This window comes from Ursus arctos, unplaced genomic scaffold, assembly GCF_023065955.2.
Source record: "Ursus arctos isolate Adak ecotype North America unplaced genomic scaffold, UrsArc2.0 scaffold_4, whole genome shotgun sequence".
In the NCBI taxonomy this organism is placed as follows: domain Eukaryota; kingdom Metazoa; phylum Chordata; class Mammalia; order Carnivora; family Ursidae; genus Ursus; species Ursus arctos.
Window position 1 is genome coordinate 79,654,296 of NW_026623056.1, and position 27,501 is coordinate 79,681,796.

Here is a 27,501-nt window from a genome sequence, read left to right on the forward strand (position 1 = left end):
AATTACACCAGAGTGGGGAAAACGGACAGCCAGGATCCTCCAGGCGACTCTATCTGAACTTCCGGAGGGAACCGCGTGCAAGCGCCAATGAAATAGCATCAGCGCCGCAGGCCCCTGGGGCTAAGCCACCTCCCATAATGCCGCGTACCGGAAGCTGTTGCTTTCTAGGGGTCAGTCTGGCTTCGGCTCTGTCGCTCTCTATCCGTCACCGGGAGGAAGACGGAGCTGGCTGCCCAGCCCGCAGGCTCATTAGGGGATGCAGTTATGGGCGCTGTCGCCGTGGGTGAGTTCTGTTCCCACTGACTCGCAGTCACCGCTCGCATGACTTCCTGCGTTTCGAGAGCCCGAATTTCCTGCCTTGACCTCGTTCTCTTCTGGAAGGCTCCTCTTCTTTAAGCACGTTACACGGCCTCGGCCCGGTACCGCGTTCTCATTGGCTTCATGTCCTGTCAGTTTCAGGAGCTGGCCAATGAGTTGTCGGTGCTGGCGCCCTGATCGACCCCGGACCCGAAAGTACCCCCGTGGGTGCGGAGCAGTTGGAAGGGAAGGGGAGGTGTGGCGGGCGCCGCGCGGCCGGGAGCACCCTACAGGTTGGGGTTGGGTTTGCTGCAGCGTCCATGTGGTGGTTAGTAGGAAAAGCAGGATCTGTCATCTCACCGATTCAGTGAACCTAGGGTAGGTCAGATCTACGCAAAACTTGAAAGCCATATTTAAGATCTGCTGACAAAGTTTTCCAAACGCTTCCATTTTTAATGGAATCAAGCAGGCATGGGAAGACTGGGAAGGAAAGGGAACTGGATTAGTATGCGAACCGGCAAGACCAGCTTTGATTTGAATTTTGTGTGGAGTCCTGCAAAGGGTAATTTGGCTGAGAAGCTGACTCTCATCTGAAGACTCACCTGAAAATTTGTTGGTGTTTTATAGCTGATGGTACTCGCCACTCTTTTCTGTAGACTCATTTGATGTCCTTTATAGCTGCTAACGATTTATTGCAGCGCTTTCCACAGCTTTGAAGTGAACCCCTACTGTCCTCTCCCTGAAGTAGTTACAATTAGTCTTTTAAGTTTTTCTTTGAGTCTGGGCTACTGCAGTCCTCAAACCAGATTTGCTAGTGCTGTCTTCACTACTGGAGACTTCTTAATTCTTTACCTTTTTGTCTTTCACGGGAACCCGTTTGCTTCATTCTTAGGTGTACCTACCTTTGCACCTTATAATCATCTTTTTGTGTCTCAGGTACTATGCTCTTTTTCTGTTTCAATGCAAGCAGTATTTCTTGAGAATTACTTCTATATGTACTAACACTGTATTAGGAAGTGATGCCTAAAACCATTTCTTTCTCCTAGAACTTTAGATTCCAGATAGAGAAATAACACGTGTCCAGGTCAAAGATTTAAGAAGCGGCCCATCAGATGAGGGGACAAAACGAAAAGTGCACATTATAAAGGTTGGGGCAGTTCAGTTGAGAGCTTTATTTAGAATGGTTGCCTAAGGCTTCATTGAAATGGACATCTTAGAGAATTGGTAAGATTTGGGTAGATGGAGAGAAAACATCGCAGCTAGAGATCAAAGCCATAGAGGTGGGGCCACAGTATTTTGGAGAGACTGGCTTGATTGGAATACAAAGAGTGGTGGTCTTGGAACTGAAAGATCTGTGTTTTAATTCCATCTCTGCCACCCTGTGATCTTCCATCATTTTATTTCTGAGTTTCTTCCTTTAGCAAAATGCTCCATTTAAAGGGTTGTTATGAAAATCAAGTAAGATAGTGTTTATGAAATGGCTTTGAAGATCAAAAGCACTGTATAATTAAACTTTAGTGGTTCTTTACTAAGAAGTAATGATAATCAGGATTACCAGAGCATTGAGGGTGATTTATAAGGGAGTGCACAGCTCAGGAGCATGGATATGATGAAAATGGTATTATTAGAAGATTTATCTGGTACTGGAATGCAGCACAGATTAGAAGTAGTTGGATTGGAGGCAAGAATTTGGATACTATTTTTTTCCCTTAAAATCTATAATTCTAGAGAAGATAAATTATGTAACATGTTATTTTAGGGTGACAAAATGTACATTAAAAAGTACCCTAGTTTTATATATACCTGTATACTTTGTGTTCTTTTGTTTGTTATTTAATTCATTTATTTTATAAACATGGAGCCTTGTTACATTTTAGATGATCCTTGGAAAGTTTAACAATTACTTGATGTGGCACTTCATATAAACCTTTTTGAATTAACTTTATTTACACTAACCAAGTAAGAGCTAAAAGAGGAATACTTCTAAGACCTTAGTCAGGACAGGATGACAGCTAAGTATCAGAGTTAATTGGGAAGTGTTTTCAAAACCTGTCTCCCAGGTCCTACTTTCCACTTATGTAATCAGAATTTTAATAAGCATCCCAGGTAAAATGATTATTATAGTCATATAGGTGATTTTGACAAGTTATTCGATGTGAAGTACAGATTTTCAAAATCATTATTATTTAAAGTTATGTAGATTATAGGTACTTTCAACACATTTCATGTATTCTAATTTTGAATTGTTGACTAAGGAGGTGAAGATTTGATGTACAGCTAGATTTGTCATAGTCTTCCAAACTGATTTTGGCAGATTATATGTACTTTCAACACTTTTCATGTATTCTAATTTTGAATAGTTGACTAAGGAGGTGAAGATTTGATGTACAGCTAGATTTGTCATAGTCTTCCAAACTGATTTGGCAGTCAACAGTTGAGAATGCAGTTGTAATAAATTCTCAGTTAGCTAATACCCAGAGGGAATCCTGGTATGGAAAATGTGGAACAGTGGGTCACTTTTTATATTTGGCTTTGAAATTTGTAAATTTTCTAACTCCCTTTAGTAGATTATCTTCAGAATTATAACAAATTTTTCTTGGAGAAATTATCAGTTTAATTTGCATAGACTGTAGAGCTAAGAAAGATAGTTTAGAAGGAAGGGACATTATTCTGTTTCAAAATGCCACCACCACTCCACATTTATGTATTGAGAAGTTGAATTCCTAACTGTGTCAAGTGCTGAAACAATGTTAAGATCTGTGTAAGAAGACACAGGTTCTTTCCTGACTCTTTAACATTCATTGCAAATGAATTTTTGCAATTTTGTAACATTCACTGCAAAACTCTTAATCTTACTAAGAATCAGCTTTCTAAGCTATGAAAAACAGAGGTAATATTATCCTATCTACTTCAGAGTTCTTACTGAAAACTGGATGATGTATGTGAATGGTCTTTGTAAATTATAAAGTGTGATAGACATGTAAAATATGTGGCTTAGTTACTATCGCCTAGAGAAATATAAAACATACTCTTTTTTTCTTTTCTTTTCTTTTTTTTTTTATCAAGCTAACTTTATCTTGTTTTCTAGATTGTTATTTTGTGTCAGTAAATAATCCATAAAGTGCCAACATGGGAAAGAAACGGACAAAGGGAAAAACTGTTCCAATTGATGATTCTTCTGAATCTTTAGGTATATTTCACCGATTGAATCTTTAAAGTTATGTATATATCCCTAAATGGACATATATTTTAATATGCACAAATGGGATCAAAATGTACATTATTGTTCCTGTAATTTTAACTTAATGTTTATATCTACATGTCATTTAATAGTCTTAATATTCTTAATGGCATGATACTCCATTGATGTAAAGGACCATGGGTGCATATTTCACAATTTACTTAGGTAATTCCCCACTGTTAAATTTAGGTAATCTTTAACTTTTCAGTGATAGGTATGGAATGATAGTAAACGTTTTTGTAGCTAATTCTCTTTGCACATCCAACTATCTTTTTAGTACAGATTTTAGAAGTAGAATTGCTGAATTAAATGGCATAAATATTTTCGAGGCTCTTGAAATATTTTCAAGGTTCCATAGCCAAATGCCTTCCAAAAATTTTTTACTGACTTACAGGCCCCCTAGCAGTGAAATAAAGCGCCCATCTCCCTTAACATTATCAACACTGGCTAGTGTCATTTGTAAACATCTGCTAATTGTCTAGTTGAAAAAGAGTATTTTCTATTTTTAGTTTTTGTGTGTTGTTTTTTTTTTTTTTTAAGTTTTTAGTTTCTTTGACCACCTACTGGGATTTAGTAGTTTTTTGTGTGATCTCATTTGTATTTATTTTCTCTGGGTGCAAGTTCATTGTACATAAGCTAAATGTGCCACTTGACTGGTTTCTGAACCTCTTGGGTCCCTGAAACAACTGAAGCATTTTAGAGTGACTTGCAAAGCCCTTTACTGATCTGGTCCCAACAGGGTTTTTGGTCTCAGGTCCATCTGCTCGTTTTTACGCATGTGTGAGGAGACAGTCTGAGGAGACAGCATGCACTTCAACATTTTATACCCCCATACCTTTGTTCGTGGGGTATGGTCTTTTCAGTTGTTCTTTAGTCCCTGAATTCATAGTTTAAAGTGTGAGCTTTGAGGTCAAGAAGACTTGAGTCCAAATTCTGGCATAGCTACTCTGTAGTTATGTGATCTTGGGCACTAATTCTTAGTTTTCTCATCTGTCTTTGGGGATAATAGTGTCTTTCTTTTAGGGGGATGTGAGAATTAAATGAGATCATGTATACAAAAACATTTAGCACAGTGGCAGGCTCATAGTAAGTGCTTAATATTAGAAAACTTTCTTACTGTTAATAAGACTGTACAGGTGTTACCTATCCTAGGTAACCTTCTTTGATTTTAGCCCTTTGTGTACTGCTATAACACGTTTTGGAGATACTTTTTTTGTTTGTTTTAACATTTTGGAGATTCTTATACATTTATTTCTTTATCTGCTTCTGCCAGAATACTACTCAAAGAGAAGAGCTGTGGCTTGGTCTTTTTTAGGTTCCCTGGCCCCTACCACAGTGCTGGGCCTGTGATAGTTGTATTGTTGATTTAACGAAGAACCTTCTTCATGAACCTTTTAAGATAAAGAGAATAATTAATATGATAAAGGCCTTAATTTAAAGGAAATAGATAAATGAATTGAAGTGAATTTGGGATGGTGATGTTTATACCTAGGACTTCAAAAAGCCAAAATTTCACATTTATATAAAATCTTTCTCACATCATCATGATATTCGAATGTCAAACAGAAATTTAAGCTTTCCGATTATCTAACAGTTTGTTTATAAATTCATTTTCGAAGTTCAAATGAAGGGTACGTTTTGAGTTTAACTGCAGAAAGCCATTTTTACCTCACATACTCCTTTGTTATTTGTTTTAATAGAACCTACGTGCAGACACATTAGAAAAGGATTGGAACAAGGTAATTTGAAAAGGGCTTTATTGAATGTGGAATGGAATATTTGCCAAGATTGTAAGACGGACAATAAAGTAAAAGATAAATCTGAAGAGGAAGCGGAAGAAAACCCTTCAGTTTGGCTATGTCTTAAATGTGGCCATCAGGTATGCTTAGATTTTGATCAATATGGGATTTTGTAAAACTCCTTGAATTTATTTTAGAAGGTATTACGTAAAACCACAGTTTGGGTGAGTAGGCCAACTGGCGTTGGATCTGTTCCCTGGGGAACAGATTTGGGGATGGAGGTTCGTGTATAGGTGGTTTATTGGGGAGTGTTCTCAGGTACCACAACCAGGAAGAGAGTTAGGGAGGCAAGGTTGAGGAGAGGGAGAATAGTTAAAGTAAGAGGCAGTGCTGTGGGGCCTCAGCTGATTCCACAATGAATTCTGGCCTTCAGAGATATCCTGAACTGAGGCAAGGGGCCAGGCCTTTGCGCTTGTGCGTAGACTAAACATTGGATGTGGGATGCTGCTGGGGAGGGGGACTAACCTTGGGCAGGGCAGCTCCATTACACTGAGGATAATTCCTGGGGTTGGATAGACTGAGCTGTGAGCATTCGTGGCAGCTGGGGGAATGAGTACCTGGGTCTTGGGGGATGGAGGGTATCTAGGGGCAGAACAGCTCACAGGTATTGCCATGGTACTAAAGGTCAGAGCCTCTTTCTCTGTTATTGGTGGCAAGTTAAGTTCATATGTTAGGCAACTGGGCTGCTAGGCTTTCCTGTCATGAAGCTTCAAGATGAAGCAGAGGACTTTTTTTCCTTACAAATTGAAATTTTTATTGAGATAATTATAGATTCATGTGCAGTATGAGAAATAATACGGAGATATCCCTATGTACATTGCCCTATTTCCTCCAGTGGAACTTTTTTTTCCTTTTTTTTTTTAAGATTTTGTTTATTCATTTGAGACAGAGCAAGTGAGAAAGAAAGAGCACGAGCTGGTTGGGGGTGGGAGCAGTGGGAGAGGGAAAAGCACACTCTGCTGAGCAGGGAGCCCAATGGGGGGCTCGATCTCAGGACCCTGGGACCATGCCCTGAGTCAAAGGCAGATGCTTAACCGACTGAGCCACCCAGGTGCCCCCCGCAACCAGTGGAACATTTTATAAAACTATTGTATAATATACAACCAGGATATTAATATTGATACAATCCATCCATTTTAATCAGTTCTTCCTAGTTTTACTTCTCTTCATTTGTGTGTATATGTGTTGTGCATGTGTGATTGTGTATATTAAGTTCTGTGTAGCTTTGTCACCTGTGTAGATTCATGTATCTACCACCACAGTTAAGATACCGAATAGTTTCAAATTACACAGATCTCTTGTGTTTCCCATCCCCCTGCCCTTTTTTTATTTTTTATTTTTTTATTTTATTTTATTTATTTTTATTTTTTAAAGATTTTATTTATTTATTCGACAGAGATAGAGACAGCCAGCGAGAGAGGCAACACAAGCAGGGGGAGTGGGAAAGGAAGAAGCAGGCTCATAGCGGAGGAGCCTGATGTGGGGCTTGATCCCATAACGCCGGGATCACGCCCTGAGCCGAAGGCAGACGCTTAACCGCTGTGCCACCCAGGCGCCCCCCCCTGCCCTTTTTTTAAAAGGTAGGCTCAGTGTGGTAGCCAGTGAGGGGGAGCTTGAGCCCATGACCCTGAGACCAAGACCTGAGCTGAGATGAAGGGTTGGATGTTCAACCAGCTGAGCCACCCAGGCACCCCACGTGTTGCCCTTCTTTAATTATACCCATCCCTACTGCTGTTTCTCCCCCAAGCCCCTGCTAATCTGTTCCCTATTTCTAAAATTTTGTCATTTCAAAAATTTTGTATAAATGGAGTCATATAGTATACAACATTTTTGGATTGGTTTTTTTTCGCTTAGCATAATCACCAGAAGAGTCATCTAAATTGTGTGTATCAATAGTTCTTTTTTATTGCTGAGTAGTATTCCGTGCTATAGATGTACCACAGTTTGTTTATCTTCTCTTGAAGGACATCCGGGCTGCTCCCATTCCAAATTTGGTGATTACAAATAAAGCTGCTATGAACATTTGTATACAAGTTTTTATGATTTCATTTTTCTGGAAAAATGTCCAAGAGTGCAATTACTAGTTCATATATTAGTTGAATGTTTAGTTTCTAAGAAACTGCCGAACTGTCTTCCAGAATGTCTGTAATGTTTATATTCCCACCTGCCGTGTATGAGTGATCAACTTTCTCTGCATTCTTGCTGGCATTTAGTATTGTCACAGTTTATTATTTTAACCATTTTGATAGGGGAATAGTGCTATCTCATTGCTGTCAGACAATTTAAAAGTATTTGAATGTTGGGGCCCCTGAGTGGCTCAGTTGGTTTTAAGCATCCAACTCTTGATCTCAGCTCAGGTCTTGATCTCAGGGTCATTAGTTCAAGCCCCGCACTGGGCTCCATGCTGGGCATGGAGCCTACTTAAAAAAAAAATTTTTTTTGAATGTTAGCAAAGAACATATTATTTGTATTTGAAAGGTTTTTCACTGAAGGTCTTAAATATGTATGGTGAGAATGAATATATTTTGTTACTTCAGATTTTCCAGAATACATTTCCTATTACAAATTTTATTTCGCTACCTATTTAGTTCCCAAGGGTAAGACAATATCACTATTAGTTGTTAACTTTTGTCCTACTGTAGTTACCTTTTGCACTGTTAGCAAGTGATTCTCCACTGCTGTCTTAAGACAAGTCATCTCATTCTTATGTTTCAAATGATCTCAAATGGTGTTAAAAAAAACCTTTTTTTCAAAATTAATACTCATTTATTTTAGAATTGAATGTTGAATGGGATAAATTAAATCAGTACTGTTGATATCATAGTTAAAAGATTAGAAGCTATTGATAAACAATTTCCCTTTGGGGAATATTTTTAGCTTGAGAGAAACAGATACTACTTTTGTAGTGCAATCCAAGGGAGTTGGTGGCCTGATTCAGATAGAAACACAGTGAAGATATATTTCATAGCAGTGATTTAACCAGCAAAAGGCAGAAAATCTGGTCATGTTCTTTTATGAATAAGCCTATACATCTTGTAGGTGAAAATCTCCCATTTACTTTTCAATTAATGCATATTGACTGCAGGGGCGCCTGGGTGGCGCAGTCGTTAAGCATCTGCCTTCGGCTCAGGGTGTGATCCTGGCGTTATGGGATCAAGCCCCATATCAGGCACCTCCGCTATGAGCCTGGTTCTTCCTCTCCCACTCCCCCTGCTTGTGTTCCCTCTCTCACTGGCTGTCTCTATCTCTGTCAAATAAATAAATAAAATCTTTAAAAAAAAATGCATATTGACTGCCTTCCATTTGCTAAATTTTTTTTGGTAATAGAAGATGTATTCTGCTTTTGTGTCTTCAGGATTTATAGTCCAGGGGAGGAAGGATATAAACATTAACAACTTTAATATGAAGTAGAAAATAAGGAATGCTACCAGGAATTTACACCATGTTTTGTAGGAGTTTGTTTATAGTAAGAATACAATGTTTTCTCATCCAAGAGGATAAGCATAGGCTTCTGAGAGGAGGTGGCCTTTGAGCTTGATCTTGAAGACGGGGTGGGATTTGATAGAGGACAATATGAGAGTTAACCCTGGAAAGGTAGGTTGAGGTCAGATGGTATCAGGTTTGTTAATTAGAAGTTTGAAAGCAGGGACGCCTGGGTGGCTCAGTCGTTAAGCGTCTGCCTTCGGCTCGGGGTGTGATCCTGGCGTGCTGGGATTGAGCCCCACATCAGGCTCCTCCGCTGGGAGCCTGCTTCTTCCTCTCCCACTCCCCCTGCCTGTGTTCCCTCTCTTGCTGGCTGTCTCTCTCTCTGTCAAATAAATAAATAAAATCTTAAAAAAAAAAAAAGTTTGAAAGCAATTCATAATTTTTGAATTGAGTATATGAACAGAAATTTGTTTTAGATACTATTAAACTGAAAAAATATGTATGTGAAGAAAGAAATCGAAGTCAGGAAAATACGTACGAAGCTGTTAAGTGGCTCACACTAGACCTAGTGAATGGCTGTATTAGTGTGGTTTAGTTGGGACTGGAAAGGACAAGTTGGAGAGGAAGAGTACTTTGAGTGCATGGTTCCTAAGTACCTTCGTGCTGAGATGTTCTCAGTTACCTATTCGGATTTAGGTTTTCACAAAATCGGGACTCTCTAGATTCTAACATGTTATTTTCAGAACTGTAAGGATGACAATTTCTCAGGCCACTTTCTTGTGCATTATGGATTGTGAATTCTCTTTTTGTGAACTTTCGTGGCTCGGAGGTTTATGATTATGATTCTCTAGGGCTGTGGCAGAGATTCTCAGGAGCAGCATGCCTTGAAGCACTATATGACACCAAGATCTGAACCTCATTGTCTGGTTCTCAGTTTGGACAACTGGAGTGTATGGTAAGTTTTAACTCTTGTGCCTGTCAGTTAACTGGTAACTATTTGAAATATTGGAGAATGGAGGTGTTTAAGGAGCAAGAAGGTTTAAGTTTTTGTAGGATTTGTTTAAATCCATCACTTTCAGAGAAGGCTAGAGAAAGTGATATTTGAGAACCTTTTGCTTAGTATTGTACGCACATAGAAATTGTAGCATGTAGAAGACATATTAATCTTCACCCTTTTGTTTTTCTTGCTTGTGATACTATAAATGGCATGTGATGGGTTATTATTTAAAAATTGGGACACTGAGAACAAATTTCAGATGAATTGAGAATATAGTAAAATTTTGGCAGTGAATTTGCATGAAAATAAATGTCAAGCCGGTATGTATATTTCTTGTAACATCATCAAAACAAATTTTCACATCTTTAAAAAACATTTACAACAGCAGTGTTCACTGAACATCTGTCAGTTGTAAAACGTATTAATTTTGATAATGTAAGTCTGTATTTTGAAATACGCATAGAAAAACTTTTGAGTTTACTATTGTAAATAGCCATTTCAGTAAAATGTTTGGGGTTCTTCCACAGTATTTATATGTAGCCACAGTTCTGGCTAACCTTGCTAATAGTAAACCAGAGTTAATATGGATAGTCTTCTTCAAGAAAACACAGAATTTTTATTTTCATTTTCTTTAATAGAATAATTTGGTGGTTACACATTTTGGGTTCCAAGAATTATAATTTGTCCCCTTTTTTGGTTGTTAGTTTGTCACTTTTCTTCTCTGTGGTCTTTTGGAACACAGGTGTTACCTATGCGATGATGAGGTCCAGTATTGTAGTTCAAACAGATTGGGTCAGGTGGTTGATTATGTTAGAAAACAAGCTGGTATTACAACTCCAAAATCAGGTAAAATCATTTGTTTCTTAATGTATACTGTAGTGTTAACTTATGTATCTAGTTAATGTTAATGTATCTATTTAACTTAATGTGTCTAATGTATACTGTAATGTTAACTAATGTATTTTAATGTATCTATTAATGTATCTAACTTAATGTATCTGTACTGTTTAGTATTACATATACCTGAATAAAATGAATTATGGTTGATTTCAAACTGTGAAACTATTTTTGGTTAAGAATGTAAAAAAGTGGGAATATAGATTATTATAAAGTGTTAGAAGAGAATCTGAGAAACAGTCTAGTCAGATGTGATAAAGAGTCTGTGATGAGTCTGGAGTAAGTAATGAGCAGTGATGCCCTTTCTGTAGGGAACTTGAGAGAGACCTGCCTCATACTAAATTTATTTTGTTACATTTGTGTTTGGGTGATATAGAAGTGAAGGCCAGATATTTCTCAGCTTTTTTTCATGCATAATTAAGTTAATTGGGTTGGTATACATCATCTGCTTTAAGCTCATTTTGATTTTTACGGTCACAGAAGTATCTTTGCACAGCCAGAGTTGTTTGTTCTTAACTTCAGCATTCAGTTTTGACCCATTCATTTAAAAATTTATTTCATGTCCACATTCTTTACTTGATTGCTTTATACTCTAATTTCATAAGGTAGGATGTGCTCATTTGTAAAAAAAAAACAAAAAAACAAAACTTCTGTGCAGTGAAAAGGGGAAGCTTTATACCAAACATTGTTTGGTTTCATTTGTCAAACTACTGCTTCCATCACTTTTGAATATTTTTCCTTGGTTTATCTCTCGTGATGGTAATTTACTTATATTTATTAGAAAACATTTAAAATCAAACAGCTGAGAATATTGATGTTAGGTAAAAGTTCACAAATTCTAGTACTCTGTCCCAAGTATAACTTTGCATTTGGTATAGTTGTATTACACGTTTTGCTAAATCTTTCTTTCCTTCCTTTTTTTTTTTTAAAGCAGCAAAAGATGGTAATGTTGAACTTGAAAATAAAAAGTTAGAAAAGGAGAGTAAAAATGAACAAGAGCGAGAAAAAAAGGAAAACATGACTAAAGAAAATCCTTCCACGAATTCTTCCCAAATAACTGTGAAAGGACTCAGTAATTTGGGAAATACATGTTTCTTCAATGCAGTTATGCAGGTGCCAATGTTAACTTTTTTCCCTCTTTAAAATTTTTTTGCCTCACATTATAGGCTGATTTTGCATACTTACTACTTAAAGTATTAGGTTTTTTCCCTAAGTAATTTATTTCTGCGTTTTTGAAGAATACTTAAGGAAATGTTGATTTTGCATTACAGTAAAACACTGTGCTAAGCACTGGGGTGCTTTAGAGTTCAAAACAAACATGGCCCCTGGCTTCAAGGAACTTGTACTCAGGTGGGGGAAGCACGGGATAACTACTGCAGAAACAAATACTTAGTTACAAGTGGTGGTGGTAGTGGTAAGGTAGCTACCTCATGTTGGATGGTAGGCAGTGCCTTTTTGAGGTGATGAGTAAGCTCTTAACTGAAGAACTTAGGAGCCAAAAAAATGGGGGAGAAAAGCATACGGTTACTTTTACCTAAGATAGATACAATGAAGACTGCAGTGTTGATAGTGATTTTCTGTTTTGATAGAACAGATACTTAAGAAATACTTGAATTATTTAAATATTTGAGTGATGAAATAAATATTTGACTTGCTTTTAAATAATTTTCCTTTTCTTTTCCATCCTATATTCCAGAATTTGTCACAAACACCAGTGCTGAGAGAACTACTAAAAGAAGTAAAAATGTCCGGAACAATTGTAAAAATCGAACCACCCGATTTGGCACTAACTGTATGTACTTTAAGATTTTCTTTTGCAGTCAGTAATTTTCCTCTCTGAATATCTGCATTCTAAATTATTTTAAAGAATTGATGCTCATTTTCACCTTTTTTACTTGTTTGCTTTTATTTCAGGCTACTGAGTTAAACATTTTCAGGCTAATAGATTAAGCCTTTAGATTTATTTGCTATGTGCATGCCATGTTCTGCTGTGCTCTGGTGTTTGGTGTCCTTCTTGGGAAAGCTGTTGATAGGCGTGAAGCCCTAGGCATGCATTATTATTTTCAACAGCTTCTCAGGGGGCCTAAATGGTGTGTAGCAGAATGAATGTTATCCTGTCCATTTTCATTACTCACATTTTGCTCTGGCTCTTTCAGTTCTTAGGTAGTCTGCTCCCGATATTCTAAAACTAAAACAGTACAACTGACTTTTCATAAATAGTCAATGAACAGAAACTTTCTACATCTTTTGATGTACATTTTGAAGTTTTAAATGGGACAGCTCTATCAGAAACATTGGCAATAACAAGTTGACTAGCTACGTTATGGTAACATAAATGATTCCAGACTTTGACTGAAGAAAGTAATTTTTATTCCCATATTCAGGAACCCTTAGAAATAAACCTTGAGCCTCCAGGCCCTCTTACTTTAGCCATGAGCCAGTTTCTTAATGAGATGCAAGAGACCAAAAAGGGAATCGTGACACCTAAAGAACTCTTTTCTCAGGTCTGTAAAAAGTGAGTATCTGCTTTGATTTTGTTTTCAGTGCATCGGTAAGATGCTGAGAAATAATATGAAAAACTCAGTAGCATTAGAGTCAACCCAATATATATAGTACAGCACGGTTTATTTCATTTGGATTAAAAAACATGAACTTCACGTGAAAATTAAATCTGCTAAGGGTGTTGTCGAACTGAATGGAAATTTTGAGAAACTAGAACACTGAGATTTGGGATGTGATCCTAAGATTTTGTAAAAATAGTTTCGTATTTTAGTAGACTCATCATTGTTTTTCTTTCTGTGTTTTCTTCTTTTTTTCTGTAGAGCAGTACGGTTTAAAGGCTATCAGCAGCAAGACAGCCAGGAGCTGCTTCGCTATTTATTGGATGGAATGAGAGCAGAAGAACAACAAGTTAGCATATTTTGACCAGTATAATTTATAATCCTGTCTTCATTAACTTGCCTGGCATTTGACATCTTAAGGGTTATTAAAGCAATGAAAACTAGTTATTGAGGCCATTGTATTTAAAATTTTTTTCTACGCTGGTTTCTTCAACTGGTGTATTTTAATCAGTAGAATGAATGAAGAGAATTAGAAATGATTCTCCTTTTCATGATGCTGTTTTCTTTGCTGGTTAGGGCATTACTGTTGTTTAGGAGTTCTATTCTGTTGTACTAACCTATGCCAGGAGAGCTCCAGCGTATTGGAAAATGTTTCTCCCAAAACAGTTCCCAGTTGCAGTGCATTCTTACTCTTACTCTGTGATTTAACATAGCCTTTTGAGTCTAGGAAGTATGTTCATTTTTAAGAGTCAGGGAACATAGTTATGTTTTTAAATGTTTGTAGATTGCCAGATGTAATGTATTTGGAGATGTTGAGTATAATTAATAATAGTAATACTAGTAATAACAAGTGATAACTAGTGATAATATTTATTTTGTTCTTATTTTATGTTAAGTACTGTTTTCAGAATCTTATGTGAGTTACCTTATTTGGTCCTCACAACCTTTCTCGGAGGTAGATGCTGTTAATCATTTTCTCATTCCATAGACTGTGAAGCTAGGGTGTAAATAGGGTTCAGGACCTGTTCAAGGTCACCCAGTAATGGTGGCTTTCAGCTTTGAGCACCAGAGTCCCCTATAGCTCTCATTTAAACAGTCTGCTTCTAGGACATGATATTTCAGTGGTCTTTCCAAAGGAGGTGGGCATGTGCTGAAAAGCTTTGGTTTGACTAGATTAAAATATTGAAGTAAGACAGTGCCTTTGTTCAGGGGTTAGTGATTGTTTTGTGATTTTTTTTTTAGCTCCTTGAATTAATTTTGAAAATGTGATTTTAGAAATACTAATTTTTATTCAGTAAGTTTGGGGAGCTAATTCTTGATCACTTTCTTGACTTGATTACATATTTTCTAAGGAAAATAACTATAAAACTTTAAAAATTTAATAGTGTATATATATCCATTTTATTACTTTTAGAGAGTGAGTAAAGGAATTCTTAAAGCATTTGGTAATTCTACTGAAAAATTGGATGAAGAACTAAAAAATAAAGTTAAAGGTAATGTCTGACTTTTTGAACTAACACACTATAGTTGAATTCTTCTGTCTCTTAGGACAAGATTGCTGGCACTTGTATTTCAAATTCACAGTTATTAACATAATTTTTCTTGATCACCATTGATTTAAAAAATTATTCAGTACTCCAAAGGTGTATATTTTTGAAAAATTTAACTTTGGTGTATTTTTATGCAGTATTATAGTGGAACTTAAAGAGCTAAAATGAGATCACCATTTTATTTTTCGAAAGCTTATATGGTTGACGCTTGAACAATACAGAGGTTAAGGACACCAGTCTTTTCCTGCCCCATTCCCACACAGTCGAAAATCTGCTTATGACTTTTGACTCTCGAAAAACTTAGCTACTAATAGCTTACTGTTGACCGGAAGCCTTACTGATAACCTGAACAGTAAAGTAACATGTATTTTTTTGTAATATGTATTATGTACAGTATTCTTACGTAAAATAAATTAGAGGAAAGAAAATGTTATTAAGAAAATCATAAGGAAGGGGCGCCTGGGTGGCTTAGTCATTAAGCGTCTGCCTTCGGCTCAGGGTGTGATCCTGGCATTCTGGGATCAAGCCCCACATCAGGCTCTTCTGCTGGGAGCCTGCTTCTTCCTCTCCCACTCCCCCTGCTTGTGTTCCCTCTCTCACTGGCTGTCTCTATCTCTGTCGAATAAATAAATAAAATCTTTAAAAAAGAAAAAAAAGAAAATCATAAGGAAGTGAAAATACATTTTCAGTACTGTGCTGTATTTACTGAAAAGAATTATATATAAGTGGACCCACACAGTTCAAACCCATGTTGTTCAAAGGTCAACTGTATTTCTAATGAGCAATGATATGTGAGTTCTATTTGTCTGTGTGAGTTGTCAGTAGCTGGTTTGTTAATCATGGAGCCAACTTCATTATTATTATTGTGTGGCATTTAAAGATTTCGGACAGATCAGTCCAATAGAACTTTCTGTAATCATGGAACCCTTCCTTCCATATTTATGCTGTCTGATACAGTAGCCACTAGCCACATGTGGCGATTTAGCTTTTGAAATGTGACTGGGCAATTGAGGGGCTAAATTTTTATCTTTATTTAATTTTAATTTAAATCATCACAAGTGACTAGTGGCTACTATATTGTAAAGCACCATTTTTTTTTTTTTTTTGGTTTGTTTTTGTGGGGCTTGAATTCATGACCCTAAGATCAAGAGTCAGATGCTCTTGCCTGACTGAGTGACTGAGCCAGCCAGGCACCCCAGTGAAGCACAGTTTAGAATCAACACATAGCACCTCTTTGCCTCCTTGGTGTCCTTCAGGGCCAAGCTAGTAGTGGAGAGAATCCTGCCCTGCTGGCGCTATCTGTCATCAAGCGTGTTCTGTATAAATGGACATACTTATCATTGGAATAAGGCTTATGCATTTCATGTATTTAGAAAATTGGGTGACCAGGTGGTAAAATTATCTTACACTAAACTTACCAAGATTATTTCTGGGAACATAAAAAAAGTAAAAGGAAGATTTTGTCTGAAACATTTTCCTGATTTTTTTGTGTGTTTTGTTTTGATTTTGAATGGAGTTCGGTCTTAGAGTTTTAAAGCAAGTTATGTGCATTCTCTCCTAATTTTGCTGCTGAGTATTAGAGTGGTAGAGCTAGAAGTGATCTAGAATATCATCTAGTGTGGCCCCACCTGTTCGTTTTACTAGTGGGGATATTGATATATAGAAGGTCTCACTGACTTGCATGGTTTATTTTCCACTGACTAGAACTAGGATAAGAACTTTTTCTTTTCACGAGACATGATTGTGTTAAATTGTGTTATGCTCAAAAGTGGAGTATTTGCTGCTGACTATAGCATAAAAATAAAATTATGGTAATTACGAACAGAGAAAACCTGTGGGATAGGAAATTAAAAATAAAATTTTAGGATTAGATAGGTAAGTAAATAGTTTTAACTTATTTAATTAATTATATAAGGGTAATTGATAAACTTTTTTCCCCCTTCTAGATTATGAAAAGAAAAAATCCGTACCAAGTTTTGTGGACCGCATCTTTGGTGGTGAACTTACTAGTACAATCATGTGTGATGAATGCAGGACTGTAAGTTGATATAGTGTGGACTGGGTTTATTCACTAATACTAATAGAGTATGGTTCATTATCTAGTTTCATAAGGTTTTTTGTTGGACTGCCCAAATCTTCATAGTTCTTTCCTGGGATTGTGAACACTCCTTATGTCTGAAAGAAGTTAGTTTAACATTTGAATTTATTTCTCCTAACCCAAAGTCCTCAACACTGTGTAATTTTTCATTTTCTTGAGAATTTATTTTAAAATGTAACCCCCCCACCATAATCTTATTATATAATGTCTAAAATGAATCTTTTCCTTCCTTTTTACATTTATCTTTTTTGGTTGATTAAGGTCTCCTTGGTTCATGAATCTTTCCTTGATTTGTCTCTACCAGTTTTAGATGATCAGGTAAGACTTACTGAGTTTTTTTTATTTAAGTAGATTCTCCCCCCCCCCCCCCCATGTTAGATTTTATGAGGGAAGCCTTGTCACTCTTTTCCAAGTTTGTACATTAGCCCTTGGAGGAATTTTCTCAAAATGTATTTGTGATAGAAGAATTTTAAAGATTTGAATAGAAATCGGGGTAAGTGCTTTTTTATTTTAAAAGAGAATAGATGGTGTGTGCAGAATTATTTATAGATAATTAACTTGATTGGTAGACATATAGGGGAAGTTTTCTTCATATTTAAAGTTACTATTTTTTTTCATTATTTAAGACTAAAATCCCTTACAGTCTTCATTCAGTTCATCCACACTAATAGAGAGTATCTCAGTTTTAAGCCATGTTAATTCGGTTCCATCAACTAGTGGTTGGAAAAAAGGAAGCCTGTTATGAATATTGGATAAATTGTTATTCGACTTCATATGAATTCAGGGTCCCTTTAATCAGTGTTACTTAGTGATTAAAGTCTTACCAAATTTACTTTATTTTTCTCTTTTCTAAAACTCTCATTTACATGGAAAGAAGGAAAAGGATAAAAAGGAATGCCTGTGGTGGGACAAGTAAATCACTGACAAACAGAAGCACAGTTAGAAAGGGGCATAATTACCGTGGGACGCACCATGTATCTAATAAAATGCATGACATTTCTTTCTATTTTACTGGCATGTGGAGTTATTGTTTGTTGGCCTGTTTTCTCAGTATATAAGATTGCTTTCTAGTATTTGAGATGAATGAGTTTTGTCCTGGATATATTTTCAAACAGTGGAGAAAGTAAATCCAGTGTAAAATAGGGGTAGAAAAATATTTAGGTAACATGAAATCTGTTCATCAAACAGTTGCTGTAAAATTTTATTTTTGCCCATATTTTAAGAGTGGTAAGAAAAGTATAAATGATAAAAATTTGAAAAAGACGATGGAGGATGAAGATAAAGAGAGTGAGGAGGAGAAAGATAATGACAGTTACATGAAAGAAAGGAGTGACATTCCTTCGGGAACAAGTAAGCACTTACAGAAGAAAGCAAAGAAGCAAGCCAAAAAGCAAGCCAAGGTGGGTAACTTGGAAGAAAACTATTCTTTTCTAATTTTATATTTGCAACTATTGAGTCTGAAGTCTGAATGACTGAAAGAAAAGTTGTGCTTTTGTTTTTTTTAATCTTGCATTACTTGTGAGAACTTTTTTTTTTTTCAGAAGGAGAGAGCAGGAGCAGGGATGGGTGGGGAGAGAGGCAGAGGAGGAGGGAGGGAGAGAGAGAGAGAGAGAATCCCAAGCAGACTCAATGCTGGTCCAGTATGGAGTCCCGCACGGGGCTTGATCCCATGACCCCGAGATCTTGACCCAAACCAAAATCAAGAGTCAGATATCGAACTGACTGAGCCACCTGGGCACCCCTACTTGTGAGAGTTTTTAAGAGTTTTAGTTCATTTTTAACAATTTTTTGACTTTCAAAAATTTTAAAATATGTAAAGATGCGCAGTGAAAGTACCCCTCCAACCCTGTCCTTCCATGACATAGATAACCACTTTAGTTTTGTATGTGTCTTTCCGGAGTTTCTTTTGAAAAATACGATCAAATACAAATATATAGTCTTGTTTTTTCCTCCTAATTTTTAAAAAATTATACACACTGTTCTGGACCCTGTGTTTTGTTTCTACTTAATTAGATTCTTGGTGATTTTTCCATTTCAGGACACAAAGATTCCATTGGTTTAAACAGCTGTATAGTATTCTGCTTTATAGATGTACCGTTTCTCTGCTGATTTAGGCTGTTTGTAGTCTTTTGCTGTGTAGTAGCCGGTGCTGCAGTGGACAGTCCTATACCCCTGTCATCGGTACGGCACATTCTGAGAAGAGGGATGGCATTTGTAGTTTTGATCAGCGTTCCCTGATTGCCCTCCACAAGGGCTGAACCAATTTATAGTCCCACCAGCAACGATGAGACTTGCTGTTTCTCCTTATCCTCGACAGAAGTGTGTTATTAAACTTCTGGATTTCTGCCAGTTTCATAGATGGATAATATTTTCTCAATACAGTTTTATTTTCCATTTATTTTAATAAAAGTAAACTATGTTTTTATGTTTGAGCCATTTGTGTTCCCTTTTTTTGCAGTATTTGCTTATATCCTTTCTCCGTTTTTCTTTTATGTCGTAACTCTGTCTGGAGCTGAAGCGCACTGGAAAGTGTTTGTGTCCTGTGTGTGTCCTTCAGCCTCCGGTATTACAGATCAGCCTCGTGGGCACTGTCATTTTTACCTTGAGTCTTTAGGCAGTCCAGTGACATGAGTGTTGATGAAATGCCTTTCTCCCCACTCTGCTTGAAAATAGGCTGCAAATGGCAAATAAAAATGACTTTAGGAGGGAAGTCCTTTATTGTCCACTGTTCATGAGGCTTCCTTGCTTCCTCCCTCACTTGGGGCCGTTTATTTCCTGGGATGTTTTCCTCCATCCTGCCCAAAGCAGTCCTGCACTTGTGCATCCTTGAGTTTTCAGTTTGTTTTTTCTTCCCTCAGCGCAACCTTGACCCGCTAACCCTAACTCGCATGGATACGTCCCTTCCCGCTCTCCACGTAGTCAGACTCCCCGCACGGTTCACACGTGGCTGCGTGCATTTGGCAGTTATGTCTAGTCTACTCCCCAGTCTAGGTTACTTCTCGTAGAACACAGACCATGTGTTGCATATTTTTATTTGCCCCGTGTCACAATATTTTGATGATTGATGATGGTTTATTCCTGCTTTCAGTGAAGGAACTTTCTTCATAATTTATTTGTTCCCTGATAGTGAAGGAACTTTTGGGATCAGAATTCTGGGAGTGCACTCTTCCTTATAAACTTCTTTTTGATTGATAAGCAAGAAAACCTGATGTGGTATATGTATGCTCTTTCTCTTCCTATTCTTTTTTCCTTCTTCCCTTTTCTTTTTTTTAAATGTTTTATGCTCTTTGCACAGAACCAACGAAGGCAACAAAAAATTCAAGGAAAAGTTCTTCATTTAAATGACATCTGTAGCATTGACCATCCTGAAGATAACGAATGTGAGGTTGAAATGTCACTTCAGGGAGAAGTGGATGTTAAATCCAACCATATCTCAGAGGAGGAAATTATACATAAAGAATATTGTGTTAATCAGAAAGATTTGAATGGCCAAGAAAAAATGATAGAAAGTGTAACTGACAATCAGAAATCCACGGAAGAAGTAGATATGAACAATGTCAACATGGATAATGATCTGGAGGTTTTGGCCTCTTCTCCCGCTGACTGTACTAGGAATTTAAATGGTGCCTATCTGACAGAAGGGAGTGGTGAAGTGGACATTTCCAGTGGTTTCAAGAACCTTAACTTGAATGCTGCTCTTCAACCTGATGAAATAAATATAGAGATTCTGAATGAGAGTCATTGTCCTGGGACCAAGGTATATGAAGTTGTAAACGAAGATCCAGAAACTGCTTTCTGTACTCTAGCGAACAGGGAAGCTTTCCATACTGACGAGTGTTCAATCCAGCATTGTTTATATCAGTTCACCCGAAATGAGAAACTCCGCGATGCAAATAAACTGCTTTGTGAAGTATGCACCCGGAGACAGTTTAGTGGACCAAAGGCAAACATAAAAGGTAATTTAAATTCTCTCGCTGAAAGTGAAATTAATGTTCAGGGGCACATTTTGCACTGAGTGGGTAGAATGCTGCTATCTTAATTGTATCAGGATTTGCAGGGCATCTGTAAGTTCCCTCTCCTGTGTAAATATTTTAACAGAAGGTCGAACAAACAGATTGAAGTGGCTGATACTCTGTGGCAGCCGAACAGCAGATAGAGTGGGACAGTTTGCTCTCCAACACCTCTCTCTGTGGGTAAATCATTCCACGGGTTGTTACTGCAACAGGGTCCTTACAGACAGTGGCTTTTTCTTTGTATGCTCAGTTTCCTGTCCGCATTCGCACCGGCCCTCGTCTCCCTTGCGTGCAGGAAGCTACACTTCATCTCATCCGTGTGCTCCTGTGACATGCCCAGTGCAAGGTACTGGGAGGATAGTGCTTTCTTCTAGTCTTCCTCAAATATAGAACAGAAAAATATTGATAATTCCCTTTCTCTTCCAACCCCCATTTTTTGAGCTTGGGTAAGTGGGATAAGGAGGGATTGTGGATTCCCAAGGATTCTTACTAGAATTATTGAAACTTTTTAAAAGTCTAGCTTTGTATTTATTTACATGTCAATATAAAAAGTAAATTGTGTTGATTTTATAGCATTTCTGTTTGCTTTAGAGCAGACATTGGCAAACTGTTGTCCACAGTCAGGTTTTTGTACGGTGTCTAGAAATGTTTTTTATTGATGAACATTTGAAAATGATTTGGTAGTAGAAAATACTAACTTTGAGCCCCAATTAATTAAATGGTATCTCTCCAAAAATAATTCCGTTCTCCTTGGTAGACTGCGGTCGTACTCAGTTATTGCTATATTTTTAATTACATCAGTAAAAATTTGTGGGAATTTGTGGAAATTTTTACTGATACCTGCAAAATGTCCTTAATTTTGCCTCTTGGTCCACAGAGCCCAAAATATTTATTATCTAGTCCTTTCCAGAAAGTTTAAAGATAATTCGATTGTGTTAGATGTTTAAAATGATTTTATAGCAAATGTGAATGCTTTAGAAGTCTAAAATGATTTTCACACTGCCAAAATTTCTTTCTTTAGGTGAAAAGAAACATGTTTATACCAATGCCAAAAAGCAGATGCTAATTTCTCTTGCACCTCCTGTTCTCACTCTTCATTTAAAGAGATTTCAGCAGGTACCCCTTTGTTAGCTCAAATTTGTTTTAAATGTGTAACACTTGCTTTGTTGTTGTCTTACCCATATTACTGTGTTTCTTTGGTTTTCTGTTATTTCCTAATTCTAACTTTAAAAAAGTAAGGGAGTAAGAAATATACTGGCCATGACAGAAGCTTAGATGAAGACGCCTGTCAAGGTAGAGGAGACATGTAGGCACAGTCCTCCTTCAGTTTTAGTTAGAACTCATGGTGTCCTTTTTAGTAAAATTAGCATCCTACTCGAAACGTTTTTTCAGTTTAAAAAAGAAAGTCCAGTTTACTAGCTATATCTCACACTTAAGAAAATTAGTGATGTTTTTTCTGTTTTGTATGCGGTACCTTATTTTTACTGACCCTTCGTAAAAAGACATTGATACCTTGGATTTTCATCATTTTTGTGACTCTGCCTTTTCTGGAAGACTTTTGTTACAAGCAGTACAAGTTTTAAATTAAGTTCCAAATTCCCAAAGTACCTTTAGAATGTTTTCCCTCCAGTGGTTCGTGTATGGGTCTGACTAACTGGGTGGATCTCTATGAACCAGGCACTAAGCTTGGTTAGAAAAGGAGGCTGAGAGTATGTGCTCCACAGAAAAGTATTCTGCTATTGCTGAGTTTTAAGCACTCAAAACCTCTGATCTAATCTGGCTTTTCTGGATGGCTAGAGCAGAAACACTGAGAATTTTCTCGTGGGAGCAGCTTTCTTTTTTTTGTTCTTCTTCTTCTTCTTTTTTTTTTTAAAGTAGGCTCCATTCCCAGTGTGGAGCCCAACATGGGGCTTGAACTCACAACCCTGAGATCAGGACCTGAGCTGAGATCAGGTCTGTGGCCATACCACCCTGAATGCGCCTGATGACATCTGACCTGAGATGAAGAGTCAGACACTTAGCCAGCTGAACCACCAGGCGCCCCTGGGAGCAGATTTCTTAATGCTTTGGGGGGGGGGGGGGGTGTGTGGTGTGCGCTAAGCAAAAATCATTTAGTGGTCAGAAAGTCAAGAGTCTCGCGAGACATTGAACTAAGGTTGAATGTTGGTGTTGTTTTGTGCATCAGAGCAGGACTACAGTTGACTTAATGTGTACAGCTTTTCCAGAAAAAGAACTCAATCTGTTACCTGTCTCTCTCTTTTTAGGCTGGTTTTAACCTACGGAAAGTTAACAGACACATAAAATTTCCGGAAATCTTAGATTTGGCTCCTTTTTGTACCCTGAAGTGTAAGGTAAGTGAAAGTGGTCTTTTTGGGAAAATCCTTTAAAGGGAAGTCATAGCTTATTTACCAGATACTCCAACAGTAACTCACTTAAGTATGAAGCTGATAAGAATGACTGAGTAGGATGGGTCTTTGATCTTTGTGCCATTATAATTTCAAGATCTGTGATGAATCATTTTGAATATTAGGTTGTTAAATTCAGTTCAATGTTTTTTGAATCTCTGTTATTGAGGCAGAGATTGTCTTGGGAGCTGAGGGCACAAAGCTAGAGATCAGCAGGTAATTAATTTCAGTTTAATATGGTTGTGTGTTAAGATTGGTATACACAGAGCAGGGTGGCATGCACTTAACCCAGTATGTTGGTGGTTCAGGGAAGGCTCTGTGAAGTAGTCCACATGTCAACCACTACTTAAAGAAGGAGTAAGAGTTAGTGTGATGAATTAAGAGGAAACAAGTTTCCTCAGAGAGAACAGAACAGCTGGAGCAAAGATGTGTAAAATGATGTGGTGGGGACTAGGGACTAGCAGTATAAGCAATTGTAGAACTTACAGTACAAAGCCTAGAGAGCACTGGGATATGAAGCCAGAGAAGTGAGATGGTTATGAGGTTTGGGGGGATTATCATGGTCAGGAACTTGGGCTTTATTAGGTGTGCAGTAGGGTGCCACTGAAGAGTTTAAAGCAACCTCATGATTGGATTGGCTCTGAAAGATGAGGACGAAGCCTTGAAATGGATGGTAGGGGTAGCACAAGAGGCATTGAGCATGATTCCTGAGGCCTGGCTTGAGTGACGAGGCGGCTGGGCAGATGGGAGTACCATTAGCTGAGGTAGGAAATACAGGAAGAAGAGAGGTTGGGAGGTGGAGAAAGGGTAGAGTTTGGTTTTGGATACATTGAGTTTTAGACATTTTTGAAATACTCATGGGGCTTTCTTTAGAAAACATTTGGATGTACACGTCTGAGGCTCAGGGCAGGGAGGTTAGGTTTGGAGATATAGATTTGGACATCAATACATAGGTGGTGGTTAAACTGTGAGGATAGCATCCCCTGTGTAGAGCATGGAGGAGGAGAAGAGCTGGTTAATGACAACTCTGGTGAGCATCTGGGTGTGAGAGGCATATGTAGAAGAGGAGGACACTACCAGCAGTCTCAACAAATCTCCATGTTCAAGAATTTGGACAAAGCAGCTATAGTATTGTATTATAGTGAAATTTCAAATGCTTCAGTATCAATATTGATAAAGTCTTCATGTGCAAAATTTGAAATGATAGAAATTCTGTCCTCTCTCCCAATTTAAAAATTTAAAATTCTTCAACAAAGGTATTTCAGAGCTGGTGGGTAGAGTGAATTGTAATTATTTGTATATTATCACCATGGGGCAGGGCCACTTTTTCCAGTAAACAGAAATACCTGTCGTTGGATTAGTTCAAACACAAGGTCATTAGGAATCCATTGTTTGCCTAAAATGTCATTGCCCCTCTGTTCAAGTTGCAAAGAAAGGACTAGGTGGCTTCAGTGTCATAATATCAGAGAAAAAGACTTAGTATTTGATTAGATGGTATAGAGGTCGTGGTAAATTTTTTAAGAAGTGTTGGTGACTTCAAATGGATTGAGAATTGAATGAAAATATTGGAAATAAAGCATGTAGATATATCAGAGGGTTTGTTGAAAAGTAAAAGTGGTGGATCAGTGATTTTTTTTAAAGTCTGGGAGACTGAAGTAGGTTGGTAGACCAAGAGGAAAATCTACAAGTTGAATGTACATTAAAGAGAGATAATTGAGCAAGACCCTGGAGGAGGCCAGAAGAGCTTAGCAGCCCTAAGTTGGAGTATTGTCTCTGAACAACAGGGGGAGATATTTCATCTTCCTGAGAATGGGCAACTTCGAGTTCGGTAGGTTGTATCTCTGTTTTCCTGAAGTGGGAGGTGAGGTCAGCTGCAGAGAATAGTAAAGGGCTGGATAAGGGAGGCTAAAGGAGTGGTTAAAGTTGCTCTGAAGGAAATCCATGGAACTGGGGAGCTAAGGAACACATTACAAGAGCATAGGCACATTGGGGGATCCCAGTGAGTCCTCAGTGAATTTACCTGTCTGCAGGGTGTAGAATTTTGCTTCCTAGCAATAGCAGCTGTCTGGGGGTGGGGTTGGGAAGGGTTTGTTGTAGGATTCAGGGTGGGATTTTCTGATCAGTCAATGCGCTGGCAAGGCCAATGGTGTAGGAGAGATTATTTGTGAGACTGATGCACATGTTCTAAGTTCTCCAGCTTTAATGTGCATGCCACTTGGGCATCAGGAGGTCTTAGGTGGGGGTCTATGCTGAAACTGCTGTTCCATTGTCATTTTGAGTAGTGAAGACACAGAGTTGATCTGGGAATGAGGCCAGGAGAGGCTTCATCAGCCAGGCGAAATGAGGACTGGAGCATCCAGTTAGGTTGGAGAGAGGATACAGGTGAGATGAGAACTGGAAGAATGGAGGAACTGTGGGCTGAGACTAGGAAAGTACGAAGACTTGAAGTCAAACAATTCCAAGTGAGGACCCATGGCAGAATTTAGTCCTGGCTGTGGCAGCTGAAACGGGATGGCGGCAGAAATCCTGGGAAGCGTACGGATGGACAACTGAACTCCTTGAGGAAGCAGACAGGGATTGGGGCAAAGTATGAAGTTTTCCGGTGAATAGGGGGCCATAGATTTAAAGAGATGACCGTACTGTGGAAGGGCAGTGATGCCCATTCAGGACTTTTTATAGGAGAACCCAAGTTGGAAGTTGTCTGAAAGTGGCCCCCAGCTTGGAGAATGCCTTTCCGTCACCAGTCTGCCCTACAGCATACGGGATCTTAGAATAAGCAGCCTCCACAGTCTAGATCGTGCAAGTGAAAACTTGAGACGTTGAATCTCTAGGGGACGTGTGTAAAATATAAGGGGGGAGTTTAGGCACAACTTAAACCGCTATCCTCTTGATCTTAAAAAAGGCTCACCGTCTGGGGAGGAATTAGACTGATAGAGCTATTGAGGTATTTTGTAATTATCAGAGCCCAGGACTCATATAGAAACAGGTAAGTTCACTTATTTAAGTCTCTGGGCCAGGAAACTGCTATTGCAGCAAGTGGCTTCTAGTTTATGATTCTAGCAGAGAAACAGCAATGGTGACTTTCTAAGAAAACGTAAGTGACACTACTCAGTTGGCTGGGTAAAGGTAGGGAAAAAGTCGTAGTCAAGGTCAGACTTACGATTCCTACATTCTCAAAGTAAAGGCTAGAAACCCTTGGCATAAATTGATCTTGCCATTGGCATCTATAAATGGGACTAGAACTAACTTTTGAATTCTGTTCACTTTGAAAGAATGTTGCTGAAGAAAATACAAGAGTACTGTATTCCTTATATGGAGTCGTCGAGCACAGTGGTACCATGAGGTCAGGGCATTATACTGCCTATGCCAAGGCCAGAGCTGCAAATAGTCATCTCTCTAATCTTGTTCTCCACGGTGATATTCCACAAGGTAAGAGGTCTTGGAAAATTCTGGTATTCAGATTATGGCAAAACCCCAAAATAATGAACTTGAATCTTCCCACTTACATTTAATTTTGTTTCTCCACAGATTTTGAAATGCAGTCAACCAAAGGGCAGTGGTTTCACATCAGTGATACACACGTGCAAGCTGTGCCTACAGCTAAAGTTCTGAACTCACAAGCGTACCTCCTGTTTTATGAGAGAGTACTGTAATAGTTCCTAAGAGTGCTTTCTCCAGAAACAAGCTTATGGCTTTTAAAATGGCTGTAATTAATAATAATAATAAAGAAGTAAAGACTAACTGTAAAATCATGTTCACTTAAACACATGCCAGAAGAGATCATGTTTATTAAAATATTGAAGGGAAAATACCTAAAAATTTACAATGGTTTTGTATTGTCATAGTGGTTTTTATTCTTGCTTCCAGTTTCTGGAAAGGATTCTGAATTCCTTAAGTCTTCTGTGCTTAAATATGTCTGGGTGGTGGGTTGTAACATCAATAAACTGACTTACCCCAAAACTTGTTTTATTACTTGGAGGATTTCAAGTTGTGTTCTTACCCAAGCAGGTAACATTTAAAAAAAAAAAAGTTTCAGACTGGCTAATGAAACTTCAAGTGTATTTTTAAAACGTGTTGATTATATAAGCACTGACATTTGATATTGGTGGTAGTATATACTTGGAAGATATACTGAAGTCTATAATTCTGATGCCATCCAGTGTACATAAACGGGTGTGGGCTGAACTGCACTTGTTCTGCGCCAATTGTTAACTGAC

General features: G+C 37.9%; 1 protein-coding gene across 9 annotated transcripts; it reads left to right on the forward strand.

Annotated features, from left to right (window-relative positions):
- Positions 1-151: 151 nt before the first annotated feature.
- Positions 152-27,244, forward strand: USP16 (ubiquitin specific peptidase 16). 9 transcript variants are annotated; one of them, XM_026515845.4, is made up of 18 exons: positions 161-283; positions 3,386-3,487; positions 5,239-5,417; positions 9,615-9,718; positions 10,503-10,606; positions 11,589-11,770; positions 12,354-12,449; positions 13,042-13,172; positions 13,480-13,567; positions 14,633-14,711; positions 16,715-16,806; positions 17,128-17,184; positions 18,090-18,266; positions 20,162-20,822; positions 21,901-21,995; positions 23,144-23,230; positions 26,557-26,713; positions 26,813-27,244. In XM_026515845.4, the coding sequence occupies exons 2-18, from the start codon at positions 3,427-3,429 to the stop codon at positions 26,935-26,937; spliced, it is 2,475 nt and encodes an 824-aa protein (XP_026371630.2). In that variant the 5' UTR covers positions 161-283; positions 3,386-3,426; the 3' UTR covers positions 26,938-27,244. The 9 variants fall into 9 exon arrangements, with proteins under 9 accessions (XP_026371879.2, XP_044234692.2, XP_026371958.2 ...); XM_026516010.4 differs by having other exon boundaries at positions 11,592-11,770; XM_026515928.4 differs by lacking the exon at positions 161-283 and adding an exon at positions 296-675.
- Positions 27,245-27,501: the final 257 nt, after the last annotated feature.